The sequence below is a fragment of the Monoraphidium neglectum genome, assembly GCF_000611645.1.
Source record: "Monoraphidium neglectum strain SAG 48.87 unplaced genomic scaffold scaffold00925, whole genome shotgun sequence".
In the NCBI taxonomy this organism is placed as follows: Eukaryota; Viridiplantae; Chlorophyta; class Chlorophyceae; order Sphaeropleales; family Selenastraceae; genus Monoraphidium; species Monoraphidium neglectum.
The window spans coordinates 4,279-18,523 of NW_014012703.1; the positions used below are offsets into that span (position 1 = coordinate 4,279).

Below are 14,245 nucleotides of genomic sequence, written 5' to 3' on the forward strand. Positions count from 1 at the left end.
GGGGGCGTGCCGAGGCAGGCAGCGGCACAGGTCGGGGCGGGGTGAGGCTGCCTTGGGCTAACCTATGAGGTGTGCGATGTTGTCTTTGCTGCCTGTGAAGAAGTTGTCGATGCAGATCACCTGAGTGGGATGAGAAGGAGAGTTTGCGCGTGTGCATGTGCATCATGGTCGACTGTGCTCGCATGAGTGCACGTTGCGTGTTGGATTATCGCAGGTTGTGACATTGTTGGCACCTCTTGGATGGGCACTGGTCTAAACACGAGGGACTTTGTTTGTAACCCGACAGCTGCATGTTATGACAACTGGCCACTTCTGCATCATCCACAAAAGCGGCGTCTTGGTGAGCGCGGCAGTTTCAACTCAAAAGCGCGCCGCGGCTGCTGCTCTACCTCCACCCATGCCGGCCGGCCCCGCTGTTCTGGACACCTGCTGTGATGAGGACCGCCAGCGACAGCCAGCCACGTAACGCACGCTCCCAACGGGGAATCGCCCAGCTCCTTGCACGCACGCAGCCACGTGCGTAGAAACAAACACACACACACACACACACACACACACACACACACACACACACACACACACACACACACCTGCAAATGTCCGAGCAAGTACACGTGAACACACACACACACATGTGCACACGCACACACCATACACACACATGCAAATGTCCGAGCACGCACACGTCAAAACACACACACGCGCGCGCGCGCACACGCGCAGCCCCCCAACCCACCCCTCTCCCCGCACCTGGTCGCCCCTGTTTACGAGGAACTCGCAGAGGTGGCTCCCCACAAAGCCGGCACCGCCCGTCACCAGCACTCTGTTGCGCTCGACGCGCGGCTTGGTTTTGATGACGCCGTCGGCCAGAACGCCCTGGCTGGCGCGGGGGTCGCGGCGCACCTTTCGGAGGCGGGAAACAGTGGTGTGGGCCCAAGGGTTGGAGGGGCGCACCGCCAACGCGACAAGGGTGCTGCGAGGCAAGGGTAAAGCAGCGGTGACCGCTGCCTGCTGCCGCACAGGCTTTATGGGCGCTGCACAGTCCTGTGCAGTGTTGTGGGGCTGCTGTGGCCCTGCGCGTCTGCTGAGTCAGTTGGCGGCGCTGTCGCCCCCGGCCATTGATCGCAGGTGTGGGGTGCGGAGCGGCACATATCACATATCCCTAAGGTTTGTTGACGTCTGTACGCGCAGGCGATACGTATATCAGCTTTTGCCCACACCGGGTTCGTGGTATCCAGGCACGACGTTGTGGCATCATACAACATGTTAAGTGGCTCACCGTGGCTCCGCCGCCCCCAGCTCCGGCGCCAATACCCAGATCGCTCATTGTAATGCGACCTGAGCCGGTTGAAAAATCAGCTGCACACCGATTTGAAATTGAAGTACCAAGTCGATGTAACGAGACGCCTAGGCTTGGCACCGAGGCAGTGTGCTGATATGTGCGCCAGTGACTCCTGGTGACTCCAGGGCATGCACTCCTGCTTGTACAGCACCGCGACCTGACCGACCTCCTCTTAAATTGACAATGCAACATGAGAAAATCTTACTCAAGCAGTATTGTGAAAGATATGGGTTGCACAACTGCAGGTTGCTGCCCTCCCACTGGATTAGTACCCCACCCTCCCCGGCCCCACATGTCTTTCTCCCCCCCATTTGTTTGTTTGTTTTTTGCGCCCCCTGTCCGGACCGACTGCTCCTCCGTCTCCGTGCATGTGCATACCGCCGTTGGGAGACCTGCTGTTACACAAGAGTGGCTTTGCCGCTGCTTATACTGCTGCCGGCGCCTCCGCTGCCTGCAACACCCCCCATCCCTTCCTGCTCCTGCTCGTCGTCGCCGCCCTCGCCCACGGCCACGACCGAAGCTGCGTCCACAGGCACCAGCCGCAGCGGTCCGCTCGCAGGGTCGTGCACAAAATGGGCGAGGAACTCTGTGTTGCCGCCCTTGTCGCCCTTCAGGGGGCTTTCCATGACGCCCCGCGGCTGCAGGTTGTACGCGCTGATGCCACGCGTGATGCGCTCGATCACCTCCGCATGGACCTAGGTGCGATTGTCGCCCGTGACCATGGAAGGGAAGGAACATTTGTTGGTGGGGCGAATGTTGCGACATTGATGCGCTGCCACGATCGGTAGGGATAGGAAGGGTGAGGCGTAGAGGGCAGGTGCACAGCATGTCTCCGTAAGGACTGCTCAACTGCACATGGTGGTCTCGTCGTTTGTGCATGTGCTGCTCAAACATCGCAGTTAACAGCACTTAAACACCTTGACTACCCACTCTTCTGGCTCCACGGCCCGAACCCCTTGACAGGCCAGTCCCCCGGCACACCCCACCTTCGGGTCCCTCACGACGCCCCCCGCGCTGACGGCGCCGCGCCCCGCCTCGAACTGCGGCTTTATGAGCACAACCATCTGTGCGCCCTCGGGCCGCATGACGCCTACGACCGCGGGCAGCACCTTGAGGACGGATATGAACGACAGGTCCAGCGTAACCAGGTCCACCTGGCGGTTTGGATACCATGATGTGAGGTCGTTGCAATCCTTATGTTTGCCATGTGGCTTCTGTTGCTTTTCTGCACGCAGCATGCTGTACATGGCAACTGGCTCCTCAACGTATGGCATGCGGCTGCTGGTCAAGCAGGGGACGACAAAGCCGTCGCCCGCATGTCACATCAGGGGGCTCGAGGAGGCGCACAGGAGGCACACTTCGGCTGCAAATAATCCTCTGCAACGTGGTGCCATCGAGGGACAGTCAAGGGGCCCTCAGGGGGCAGCTGCGCGCGGCCGTCAGGTGCGCACCCTGGTGGGCAGGTCCTCCGGCTTGAGGTGGCGCAGGTTGGTCCGCTCCATCACCGTCACGCGCGGCTCCTGGGCGATGCTACCCATCACCTGGCCGTAACCGACGTCAACACCATACACCTGGCAGTGGTGATGGCGTGCGAGCGGTGTAGATTATAGCTGCTGGTGTGAGATGGCGGTAGGATGGCGCTTGAATGCAGTGCCAGGAAACATTTGCTGGTGGTTTAGGGTCCACTGCGGCAGCTTGCAACCCCCATGCCGCAATGTGGCACCTTGAGCACCCCCTCTGCCGGTGTCAACCAGCACGCAACCTGCGCACCCGTGCGATGCCGCGCTGCAGCAGGCAGTCTGTGAAGCCGCCCGTCGACAGCCCCGCGTCGAGCGCCGTCAGCCCCGTCACGTCGACGCCAAAGTGCTCCAGGGCCGCTTCCAGTTTGTGGCCCGCGCGGCAGACGTACTTCGGCTGCTCCGCGTTGATGCGCACCGTCGCGTCTTTGGGCACGGGCGTGCCGGCCTTCGTGACAACCCTGCAATGTTGTGCACGGACGCATGGCATCCGGGGCTGTTTGAGAGCGTGCCATGCAGAGAGATGCTGCGCCCGCTGCCCTGCACGCCACGCGTGGGCTGGCAGACGGGTCGAGCCACTGCTGGCATCAAGCCGACACGCAGCCGAACATGCATGAATAAGAGGTGATTGCCAACATCTGGTTTGACCCCACCTGTCGTTGACGAGCACTTTGCCCTGCACTATCCATGACTGTATGAGGTTTTTGCTGTGCTCTGGGTGCAGCGCAAGACAGTAGTCATCCAGCCGCTGCTTCTTCGCACGCCCCTGCTGCTGCAACAGCTGCCTGCCGGTCTGCTTGCCGGCGCTGCTGCCTGTCGAGTCCCGCCCTGATGTGCTCGCCTCGCCAGCGGTGTGCTGCTGTGCAGCGCAGCACACCGGCATGCTGCGCGACCATGCAGCCACGCCCCTACTACCAGCGCTCATGAGGCTGCGATTGTGCTGCTCCCATGGCAGGGGCTGATGCACTGCCGGCCGCGGTGGCACAGGGGTGACTGCGAGTGAGACGCCGGCCTGCAGCCAGCAGCACAGCGCACGTGGCTGCATCAACACTGAGCGCATGGCAGAGTGCTGGCAATTACTGCGCCCTGGGCCTGCGCAGCGCATCATTCAGAGCCACGCAAGGCGAAGAAAGCAGTGCTGCACCAGACTGTGGCGACTCCGCTCGTCTACGGTGATCCGGAGTCAAGCGAACAGCATTTTGTAGCATGTCAACATATACTTATTTCCACGAATATCAATGTTCTCAAACGAGCGCAGCACATACGTACTAGACCGCTGGCTGGCCGAGCCCCTGCTCGACGTCTCGCGTCTAGCCCACCGCAAGTACCACGATCGCCTGGGGCTTTTAACACTCTCCCAGGGAAATTCCTGCCGCGAAAATTGTGATCTAGCTTGTTGACCGCGGGTCGTCCCCTTCCTTTGCGAAGGCAGCACAGCAGCCGCAGCAGTGATGGAGAATGACCCAGGCATGGACTCGTTGACGGAGGACGACCTGATAGACGATGCGGAGATTGACACCATGGTGCGCGAGGTCATCACTGGCGCGATCGGCGACAGCGCGTTCCTGCTCGCCAAAATCGACGCGTGGAGTAGCAACATCGCAGAGGGGTGCCTGAAGCGGCTAGCAGCTCTCAGCAAGCCCTTCAAGTACGTCATCACGTGCAACCTGTCGCAAAAGGCGGGCGCGGGGCTGCACGCGGCGAGCTGCACGCGGTGGTGCGACAAGACCGACGGCAAGCTGACTGTGCAGTGGTGAGAAAAATTGGTTTGGGACACCACCAGGAGGTTGGATCAGATAAACCAGTGCCGCCCTGGGCTAGGAGGCGTGCGGCGGCCACATGTGAAAATACGCTGCCTGTGGGGTTGCATGCCGCGGCTGCGTAGAAGCAAATCGGCATGGCAGTCCGACATGCAGGGTGTGTGGAGGTGCGGGACGAATGCTGCCGGATTTCCACTTGAATGATCTTCAATGAACAAAAGCACTCAACGTGCCAGCACAGCAGCATGGTCAGGCACAAGGCGTCTGGCGTGTGGCACCGCTCCAACACACGGCTGCAAAGGCAAATAGACCTTCCTGCCATGTGCAGGCTTCATCCATTCGCTCCCCCATGTGCCACCACCTGCAGGGAAAATCCCACCATTCTTGTGCTGGTGGCGGTCTATTGGCTGGGCATCTGAACTCCTGGCGAGCCAGCGCGGGCGTGAGGCCAGTCATGCCCACTCGTGCAGGCGTTTTCGTTTAGCTTGCATTCTTGTTACTTGCCCTTGATAAGGGTGCGAACCGAGCTCCAGAGGACATCGGCACTTGCCACTCATGACTGGCGCAGCGCAACGCATGACCATTGGATGGCAGGCCGCTGTATGGGCCATACAGCAGCGGCAACCCCGCAACGCACCCCAAGCTGGGAGCTGTTGTACATGCCCAAGGGTGGCTCATCAAATGCTGCGGCAGGCACAGCCGCTGTTTATGGGCAAGAACATGTGTGCACCATGTGAATAACAGGCAGCCTGGCCTGCAAAAAGGCAGAACGGTCGTGCTGCGCGTTGCGCTCTCGACCCCAGCAGCAAGAGGGGGAGCAGGCTGGCTGTGGGGGAGTGCAGCACACAGCAGCAGCGGATTCTTGTGATCGCTCAAAGTTTGGCTTGACTTGTACATGTGCACAGTGTTTGGTGAGAAAGGTCAATTGAGCGTGCAGCCAATCAGGCGCAGACCTGGCATCAACTGGCGCAGCAGAACCACCAAAAGCTCGCGCGCGCAGGCCGTGCCCTGCTGCCTGCCTCAACTCAGCCATCAGGCCGCGCCCAGGTCAGCGCTCCTGGCCACGCAGCAGCTGGTAGCACTGAGCGTGCCCTGCTGCCTACGAGGACCCAACCACGCCGTCATGCGCGGGGTCACTGCTCCTTGCCGGGCAGCGGCTGGTAGCACTCATTCGCATACGCCTGCGCGGCCGTCGCCGCCGCAGGCTGCTCAGCAGTCTCGTTCACGACGACGAGCACGCGCGCGCTGCCCACATCAGCTTGGTCGACCAGCAGCGGGTGCTCCAGCTCGTCGCCAGACGCAGTGCTGCGGCGCGACGCACGGCGCGACGTGCCGCCGCGGTATGCCTTGAGCGAGCCGCCGCCGCATGCGTCGCCGTCGCCCGCAAGCTTCGCGTACGCCTCGTCGCTGCCGCCGCCGTCGCCGCCGCGGGCGGACAGCGTGGCGCGCAGCTGCACAAGTGAGCGGACGAACGCCACGAACGTGGCAGCACAGGCTGCGCTGAGCACCAAGACCAGCAGCCGGCCGCTTCCCTCAGGCTCCTGGCCCTCAAGGTCGCGCAGCGCGGCGCCGCCCTCCACCTCCGCCCCCTCCTGCAGGTAGTCCATCTCATCCACATCCTCAAAGCTCGCCGCCGCGGCCGACAGGTCCACAAGCTGCACGGCATGGCCACCGATCACGGCCACCATGTTGGGGCCATCGGGGCGCTGCAGCAATTCATCAAGCGCCGCTGCGTTCTCGGAAGCCTCGCGCCGCCGCGCCTCGGCGGCAGCCAGCATCGCGGCGCGGTGCGGGCACGGGCGGCGCGGCGGCGGCGGCCGCGCGTGGCCGGGGCCGGGGCCGAAGGCGGCGAGCGCCTGGGCGTGCGCTTGCTGCTGCAGCAGCGCGCTGTGGAAGCGCTGCTGCTGCGCCTCCAGCGCCTCCATCATTGAGTCCGCCTCGTGCATAAGCGAGTCCAGCGCAAACGCCGCCCAGCTGCCCATCTGGGCAGCAGAGGCCGGGCCGCGAGCGGCGTGCACCATGTTCTCTGGGAAGGGGGCGAGCAGCTTCTGCATCAGCGCGACGCCGTCGGCCGCAGCAGCAGCTTCGCCCGCGCGCATCATGGCGGCAGCGGCCTCGGTGGCAACCTCGTCGCCAGCGGGCGACGCACGAAAGCGAGCGGCAATGTCGCTCGGGCCGTCATGCGAAAGCCTCCTGCAAGCGCAAAGGCAGCGATGCCGAGTGGTGCGCAACGTCAGCAGCACATCTGGCATGCCGCGGTGAGCGCCATGTGTGTTCGGAACCACGACAGGAGCTCAGTGCACAGAATGCTGAAAGTTGCCAACCCCATCGCTTAGCCCTACAAATCTGAGCGCCAAGCGGCCAGATGCACACTTTGCATCAGGCACTCACCCAGAGTCCGCCATCACAACCCCATGGTTCGCCTCTGAAGGAAGAGAAATCATGTACAGCTCCTGGGTAACGAAAGGCGGGGGGGGGGGGGTAAGCCCCTCATTCATGTGCGGGTCCCGGTCTCGGTCTGCGCCGCGCGTGCCTTCCTGTCTAGCGGCTTGACAACCCACCTTAAGGTCGCGCTCCCCGTAAGCTACAGCCACGAGAGCGGCGAGCAGCCCAAGGCACAGGATGCCCCGCCTCTGACGAGGCTTCACGAGCGCCTTCATTGTGTGGGCGATTGCTGTGCTATCAGACAGTTAGGCAATTAGTGTTCCGCTTAAAAGACGGTCGGGCAGATGCTTTAGCTGTGGGCAACGGAAGCGGCCCAGTCGCCTCGCACACGACAATGGAATCCTCGCCGCCGTGCTGGACCTGGACCTCCCATCGGGTCACCGGCACATCATCGTGCGCTGAGCAACGCTCCGCCCTCGTCCAATGTGACCTCACAGTGCAGAGCTAGACTTTAACACCAGGACTGAGGGTTGGCCCGGGGACGCGAGCACTGCGTGGCGCTTGCATGCCAGGTCCTCTAGAACCTGCCGTGGAGGTTGTGACTATCAGCAACCGCAGTTGACAACCCTGTTGGAGGCGGACGCTCCGCGTCGCTGTCTTTCCTGCCAGTACCTGTTGGCCTGCGCCACGTCAACATCATGCGGTGGACAGAGTGCAAGAAGTGTGCGGCGCAGGCCCTTAGACTGCGGCGGCGTCGGGCGTGCCGGCCAGAATGCCTGCTGTATGATGCGCTTGTGGGCGGCTCGTGGACGATTGGTAGCTCCGATTCGCATCAGACGCTCGGCAGCATGCTGAAAGGCTGGGCAACGGCCACGCCTTGATCTTGCGCAGGAGCAACATGCGGTCAACCCACGTCCACCGGTCCACGCCCTCTGCAAGGCGCACGTGCAGGACAGCGGTGCGTGTTGTACACTCCCTGCAGGCGGTAAGCAACCACGAACCTTGCAATCTGCAGTACAGTACACAGGTGCTGAACTTGCAACAGTGTGAAATGGTGAGTGCAATACGGTATAAACACATGCCATTTGGGGGAGGGGGGCAAGAGCGTGCTGCAGGGTCAACGTCGCCTAACCGTGTATTGTATGAACAGCACCAGCCAGGATAATCCACCTTCAAGGCGTCTCATTACCTTTTCTGAACACTGTTTGTGTCACTGTATCACATTGAACGCCATCAACCTTGTCACCACAGTGGCACCGGCTGCCCGCTGCCTCGACACCGAACGCACAGACACTATATCGTTTCTGAACAGTTTCACATCAGAACAGACCTCATATTTCCATCTTGTGATAGCCCATTCGATTGTTCGGGTGCCTCAGCGGCCATGGCCCAGGCTCAGGCCTTATCGCAGCAGCTCTCCTCCAGGCCCTGCGTGCCAGCCTGAGACTCTAGTGCGCGTCTTCGCAATGGCAATGGCACTGCCAGCACCAGCGGGCGGCAAGCACGTGTCTCCCTGCTGTGTGTGGCGGCGGCGCTGCTGAGCAGCGCGGCCACAGGCTCCCGCGGCATGGGCGCCGCGGCCGCTGGAGCTGGGGCCGGCACGGGCAGCTGCTCATGAGCGTAATGGCGAGTCGATCAGAGCGGCAGAGGAGGCTTGAACTCGGGTTACAGAATATCGCCGCCGAATATGAATTCGGGTGACATGATACATTCACTTTTGTATAATACTTCATATCGCGGGCAGACGGTTCGTGCGTGACTCCGGCAGCTGTCCTTAGTGATCAACTGAATACTGCCCGCATAATTCACTCTTCCACCGTAAACGTGCTCGCGGAGGCGAGGGGTTGAACACCGACGCACGAACGGGTTCAGGCTTGGGCAGCAGCACGCCGCGCTGCAACTCACCGACCGCGCGCCTCAATGTCAGGGGCTGGTGGCCGACCACGTGCGGCAAGTGACCCAGTCGGGATACAGGTGACGGCGCTGGCCAGGGGCTCTGGCGCCCGTGCGCGACGCGCCCCCGCCCCTCCGCCCCCTCTCCCCAAGAGCATTGCTGCTTGCGCGCGCGCAACCAAGGCCGACCCCGCGCGTAACGCACCCTCGTTCAGGTGCTGCAACAGGCTTTCCAGGAGGACAACGGCCGCAACGTCGCCCTCTCGGGCTGGCGGGCCACGAAGAATGTATCAAATCGCCAGTGGACGTTTTATGACCAGGAGGGCAACCGTTTCCGCAGCGTCAGCGCCGCGGTCGCCGCGCTCGGCGGGGCCGTCCTGCTGCGCCGTGCGCCAGGGGGCAAGTTCCTTTGCCCCCTGGCTAGGGACGAGTCCTACACGTACAGGTTCACCCCTGGGGTTGGGCGGGGCCAGTACGTCGGCACGCTAGTGGAGCGCTCGTCGGACGAAGTTTTTTGCAGCGACCTAAGGCTGAACACCGGCAGGCGCGGCGCCAGGCTGAGGGAGGAGGCCGCGGCAGCGAAGCAGCAGCGCAGCCGGCACGGCGAGTGGCAGCCTGCGTTCTTCATCACAAAGTCGGCGGCTGCCGCGTCTCGGGACCCCACCACCACGGAGGAGGGCCTCTTCTCACTGATCGAGCACGAGGCGGGCGTGCGCCTGGGCCACTACGGGGGTCAGCCCCTGACCCGCGCCGACCTCCCCTCAGTGCAAGCCGCGCTGGAGGCTAACCCCGCAGACACGTTCATGATCATCGGCGGCCTGCTGTTCGACGGGCGCCGCGCCCCACGCGAAGACTTTGGAGACCTGATGCAGCTGAGCATGTGCGGCAGGGTGGTGCAGCCGGCGGCGCAGCTCGGATGGCCAGGGATGTGGGCGTTCAAGGCCAACACTGCCTTCGGGCTCGGCGCGCCATTCCAGTGCAACATCGTCGTGACGGAGCCGCACGGCATTTTAGCAACGACCCGCAAAATCCAGGCGTTCGATTTCACCAAGACGCTGGCGGAGAACGCGGGGAGTGAGCTGCTTCGGGACTACGCCTTTGGACCCAGGGCCGCAGCGGAGCCAGCAGCAACATTAGCAGCAGGTGCGGCCGCTGCAGGGATGGCGGCGGCTGCGGGAGCGACGGCGGCAGGAGCGGCGGCGGCGGGAGCGGCGGCCGCGGGAGCAGCGGCGGCGGGAGCGGCGGCGGCGGGAGCGGCGGCGGCGGGAGCGGCGGCGGCGGGAGCGGCGCCTGCTGTGGCGGCGGCTGCGGCAGGTGGTGCGAGGAAGCGAGGCGCAGTCGCCAAGTCCACGAAGCAGGCAGCCGCAACAGGCCCGAAGGCAGCAGCGGCGGCGGCGACGGCAAGGACGCGGGGGGCGGTGGCCAAGCCCAGCAAGCGGGCGGCAGCGACGGGCGCCAAGGCGCGGGGCGGCAAGAAGTCCAATAAGGTCACAGCAGCCGCGCGCATCTGAGGTTGACATGTGGCCGACGGCAACCGGGTGGCGGCGTTGTGCGGTGTCGAGCAGGCGCGCCTTTGTGTGACTCGCCAGCGCCACGCTGGCTGGCAGGTTTTGAGGAGTGGCTCGTTGCAGACTGACCCATCAGTGCCGGCACTCGGATGTGTGATTGGAATGTAGCGTCATCGCTTGTAATTTTCCCTAGCACGCTGTCCTCATTTTTTGTGCGGATGCACCTATGTGCGAATGCAGGTTGCAAGGTTGCATGATGACGCCGCAACAACAGGTCCAAGATAGACCCGGGCGGCACTAATCTGCAGCTAGCCAATGGGGTATCCCTGCCCATACCTGTTCCACCAGGACTCACATCGCAAATCATCTGTGCGCAAAGGTGAGTTGATCAGAGCGGCATTCTTGGATGAGCGCGTGCCTCGGATGAGTGCGCTCGTGGGCGGCTGGTGCGCGATTGGCAATTATACCTGGAGAAGGACACTGGCAGGTATGCTGAAAGCCTGAGTGACAGCCAGGGCTTAATGATGCGCAGGCAAAACACACGGTCAACATCAGTCTACGCTCTCTGCCAGGCGCGCGTGCAGAGCAGCGGTGTGTTTTGCGCACAGGCTGCATGCTGCAGGCAGCAATAAAACATTACAATTACATTACAGGGGAAGCACATGCAACTGTGTGGGATGGTGGGTGCAACAACGCATGGGGATGGGGCGTGCTCTGGGGTCAACGCCGCTTTACCTTTCACTGTATGTGCAGTACCAGCCAGCATAATCCACACTCTAGACGCCGTATGAGTTACTGAACACTATTTTTTGCACGATTATAATCACATTGAACGCCACTGAGCCTTGGCACCACAGTGGCACCGGCTGCCCGCTGCCTCGACAGCGAATGCAAGGACGTTGAATTGTTTCACATCGGAACGGACCTTATTTTTCCGTCTTGTGATAGCCCATTCGATCGGTTGGGTGCCTCTGCGGCCATGGCCCAGGCTCAGGCCTTATCGCAGCAGCTCTCGTCTAGGCCCTGCGTGCCAGCCTGCTCTAGTGCGCGTCTCCGCAACGGCAATGGCACGGCCAGCACCAGCGGGCGACAAGCATGTGTCTCCCTGCCGCTCGCGGCGGCGCAGCAGCAGCGCGGCCACAGGCTCCTGTGCCAAGGGCGTCGCGGCCGCTGGGGCCCGCAGCGGCTCATGACGCGCGCTGTGGCTGCACCACCGGAGGCGTCGCTGGAGAAGGGGGGACCAGGCGCGACATACGCCAATGGGTCGGTCGCCAAGGTGCGTGCGCTGTCGAGTGTGCCATAGTGACATGTGCGCCTCCACAAGGCCCGAGTGTGTGCTGACTTGCTTCGGTGCAGGCAGATGCAGGCAGATGCACCTTGCATCGTGATGAACGCACAGTCAACAGAGTTCAGCAACTGTGGGAAGCGCCGGGGACAGGCGCTAGGCGCAGATTGCGCCGCCCAACAGAGTCGGCTTGCGTCGCGAGCTCGCCTGGCGGCGCCCCAAGCGCCGCAACCCCTCTCATTGCGACGCTGCGTGGCGCCGCAGGTGCCCGTGCAGAACATCCGCAACTTCAGCATCATTGCGTGAGTTGCATGAGTCGCATCAGTCGCAGCGCTGCAGCGGGGCGTTGGTGTCCGCCCAGTGGCTGCGCGGCCGCCCCGCCGCCAGCACGCCCGGACCGAGCAGAGGGTGCTGACGGCGCATGCGGCGCCCGCCCTCCGTCGCGCCTGTTCTCTGCGCATGCATCTGCCATGCAAGCATCAGCAGGGGCGCCTGCGGCAGGCCGCTTCGGCTCGGGCCGATTCCACTCAGCCCTGGCCCGCGCCTCAGCGCGCGCGGCCGCCCCCAGGCGGCTCCTCGCCCTCGCCTCTGACGACCCACCACGTCCCCGTTCACGCGCCCGAACCGCCGCCGCAGCCACATAGACCACGGGAAGTCGACTCTGGCTGACCAGCTGCTGCTGAAGACGGGCACGGTGGCCGCGCGCGACATGGTGGAGCAGTTCATGGACAGCAACGACATCGAGCGCGAGCGCGGCATCACGATCAAGCTCAACACGGCGCGCATGAAGTGCGTGGGCGGCGCGCGAGGGCAGGGGGTGCGCGGGGCAAGGGACGGCCGCGGTGAAGGTGGCGGCTGCGGTGCCGGTGCCGGTGGCGCTGGCGGCGGTGCTGGCGGTGGTGCTGGTGGTGGCGGTCGCGGAGCTGTCACGTGGCTGCGTTTCAGGGCGTTCTCCAGCGAGTGTCGAGTTATGCTCCTCCGTGCTCATCCATCTGCACCCCCAAACACACACATATACACACACACACACATCCCCCCTCCCACGCACAAATAATGCTACACTTAAATTCACGCACACGTTTACAAACAACACACGCACACACAACACACACACAAACAACACACACTCACATCACACCCCCAACACCACTCAGGTACAAGGCCAACGACGGCCAGCTGTACGCGCTCAACCTCATCGACACGCCGGGGCACGTGGACTTTACGTATGAGGTGGGCCCCACCGGTGGCTCTCGTGCAGCTGCCGCGTAGCTGCCTGACCCAACGACCCGAAGCAAACTTCGGGCGGTTCGGCGGGCCGTCCAACCGTTGCAGTTGACCTATGGAGGGATTTTGGGTCTGGATCTGGGGTTTGGGGCATCGACACGGGCGTTTGGAAGGGTTGAGTGGTCGCACTGCGTGGTCGGCGGGGGGCCCATCGCCTGTGCTCACGCCTGCACGCCCCTGGGTGCCCCGCCCCCCGCCCCCGCCCGTCCTGCAGGTCTCGCGCTCCCTGGCGGCCTGCGAGGGCGCGCTGCTGGTGGTGGACGCGTCGCAGGGCGTGGAGGCCCAGACGCTGGCCAACGTGTGGATGGCGATCGAGAACGATCTGGAGATCATCCCGATCTTGAACAAGATCGATCTGCCGGGTGCGCGGCGCGGGCGGCGGCGCCGCCTGGGCTTTCCTTGGCGGCACCACCCCTGCTGGTTTGAGAGTGGGGTGGGTGGGAACGTGGTGTGGTGCGGCGCGGTGGTGGTGGAAGGCGGAGGGAGGGGCACGAGAGGGGCTGGGGCGCGACAACAGAGAGCATGCTGCGCAGTGGCGGGGCCGGGCCGCGCGGCTCGCAGGCGGCGCTGACGGCGTGTCGTGCCAAGGAGCCCTGAAAGCGCCTGACACAGGCGGCCGGGCCCACTCACAGTCGCTCGTTTATTAATCTATTGATCCCGCCTCTTGTTGCTCACCCCCAGGCGCCGAGCCTGAGCGCGTGATCGAGGAGATTGAGTCTATCATCGGCCTCGACTGCTCCAACATTTTGAAGGTGCGCCCCCCTACTGCCCCTCCCGCCTCGATCCGGTCCCCCATCAGCCCCTGACGCGGCGCACCGCGGTGCCGACAGCGCCCCCTGCCCCCCACGCCTTGGACGCTCGGACGGGTGTGCCCGCAGCGAACGCCGCGCCTTCCGCGGCCCCACTGCAGACCGGCGAAGCCGCTTCGATCGGCTAGAGCAAGCGCCCTGCAGCCGTGCAGCCGGCACGCCCCGCGGGCCGTGCCGCGTCGACCCTCTGATCGACCTCTTCATCGCCAACCTTGGAATCCTAATTTGTCCAAATCCTGATTTGTCCAAATCCTGATTTGTCCAAATCCTCATTTGCACAAATCCTAATTTGTCCCTTGCAGGTGTCTGCCAAGGCCGGGATCGGCATCATGGAGACCCTGGAGGCGATCGTGCAGCGCGTGCCGCCCCCCAAGAACTCGACGGCGGACGCGCTGCGGGCGCTGATCTTCGATTCTTACTATGACCCCTACAGGTCGGCTGGGGCGGGGGTGGTTGGGGGGG

The 14,245-nt window shown here is 63.4% G+C and overlaps 6 protein-coding genes across 6 annotated transcripts in view; 3 read left to right on the plus strand and 3 right to left on the minus strand.

Annotated features, from left to right (window-relative positions):
* MNEG_5949 (UDP-D-glucuronic acid decarboxylase) overlaps nt 1-1,327 on the minus strand; it is a gene marked incomplete at both ends in the record, with an annotated part of 4,109 nt that extends 2,782 nt beyond the window's left edge. Inside the window, 3 exons of the mRNA XM_014045571.1 lie at nt 63-120; nt 751-903; nt 1,280-1,327. Of these exons, the coding sequence (XP_013901025.1) occupies nt 63-120; nt 751-903; nt 1,280-1,327 (259 nt within the window). The remainder of the gene's footprint in view (nt 1-62; nt 121-750; nt 904-1,279) is intronic.
* A 413-nt stretch (nt 1,328-1,740) lies between these two features.
* On the minus strand, nt 1,741-3,784 carry MNEG_5950 (Uncharacterized protein yqxC; the record flags this gene model as incomplete). Its single annotated transcript, XM_014045572.1, has 5 exons — nt 1,741-2,037; nt 2,329-2,496; nt 2,794-2,913; nt 3,113-3,320; nt 3,513-3,784. The coding sequence occupies 5 exons, from the start codon at nt 3,782-3,784 to the stop codon at nt 1,741-1,743; spliced, it is 1,065 nt and encodes a 354-aa protein (XP_013901026.1).
* Nucleotides 3,785-4,310: 526 nt separating this feature from the next.
* On the plus strand, nt 4,311-4,616 carry MNEG_5951 (hypothetical protein; the record flags this gene model as incomplete). The annotated part of the gene is made up of 1 exon (XM_014045573.1): nt 4,311-4,616. The coding sequence occupies one exon, from the start codon at nt 4,311-4,313 to the stop codon at nt 4,614-4,616; it is 306 nt and encodes a 101-aa protein (XP_013901027.1).
* A 1,136-nt stretch (nt 4,617-5,752) lies between these two features.
* MNEG_5952 (hypothetical protein) lies at nt 5,753-7,279 on the minus strand (the record flags this gene model as incomplete). The annotated part of the gene is made up of 3 exons (XM_014045574.1): nt 5,753-6,812; nt 7,011-7,072; nt 7,181-7,279. 3 exons carry the CDS (start codon nt 7,277-7,279, stop codon nt 5,753-5,755), a joined length of 1,221 nt encoding a protein of 406 aa, XP_013901028.1.
* Nucleotides 7,280-8,924: 1,645 nt separating this feature from the next.
* On the plus strand, nt 8,925-10,408 carry MNEG_5953 (hypothetical protein; the record flags this gene model as incomplete). Its single annotated transcript, XM_014045575.1, has 2 exons — nt 8,925-8,978; nt 9,113-10,408. 2 exons carry the CDS (start codon nt 8,925-8,927, stop codon nt 10,406-10,408), a joined length of 1,350 nt encoding a protein of 449 aa, XP_013901029.1.
* A 1,186-nt stretch (nt 10,409-11,594) lies between these two features.
* MNEG_5954 (GTP-binding protein LepA) overlaps nt 11,595-14,245 on the plus strand; it is a gene marked incomplete at both ends in the record, with an annotated part of 3,560 nt that continues 909 nt past the window's right edge. Inside the window, 7 exons of the mRNA XM_014045576.1 lie at nt 11,595-11,681; nt 11,955-11,992; nt 12,327-12,650; nt 12,845-12,920; nt 13,189-13,336; nt 13,656-13,726; nt 14,086-14,216. Of these exons, the coding sequence (XP_013901030.1) occupies nt 11,595-11,681; nt 11,955-11,992; nt 12,327-12,650; nt 12,845-12,920; nt 13,189-13,336; nt 13,656-13,726; nt 14,086-14,216 (875 nt within the window). The remainder of the gene's footprint in view (nt 11,682-11,954; nt 11,993-12,326; nt 12,651-12,844; nt 12,921-13,188; nt 13,337-13,655; nt 13,727-14,085; nt 14,217-14,245) is intronic.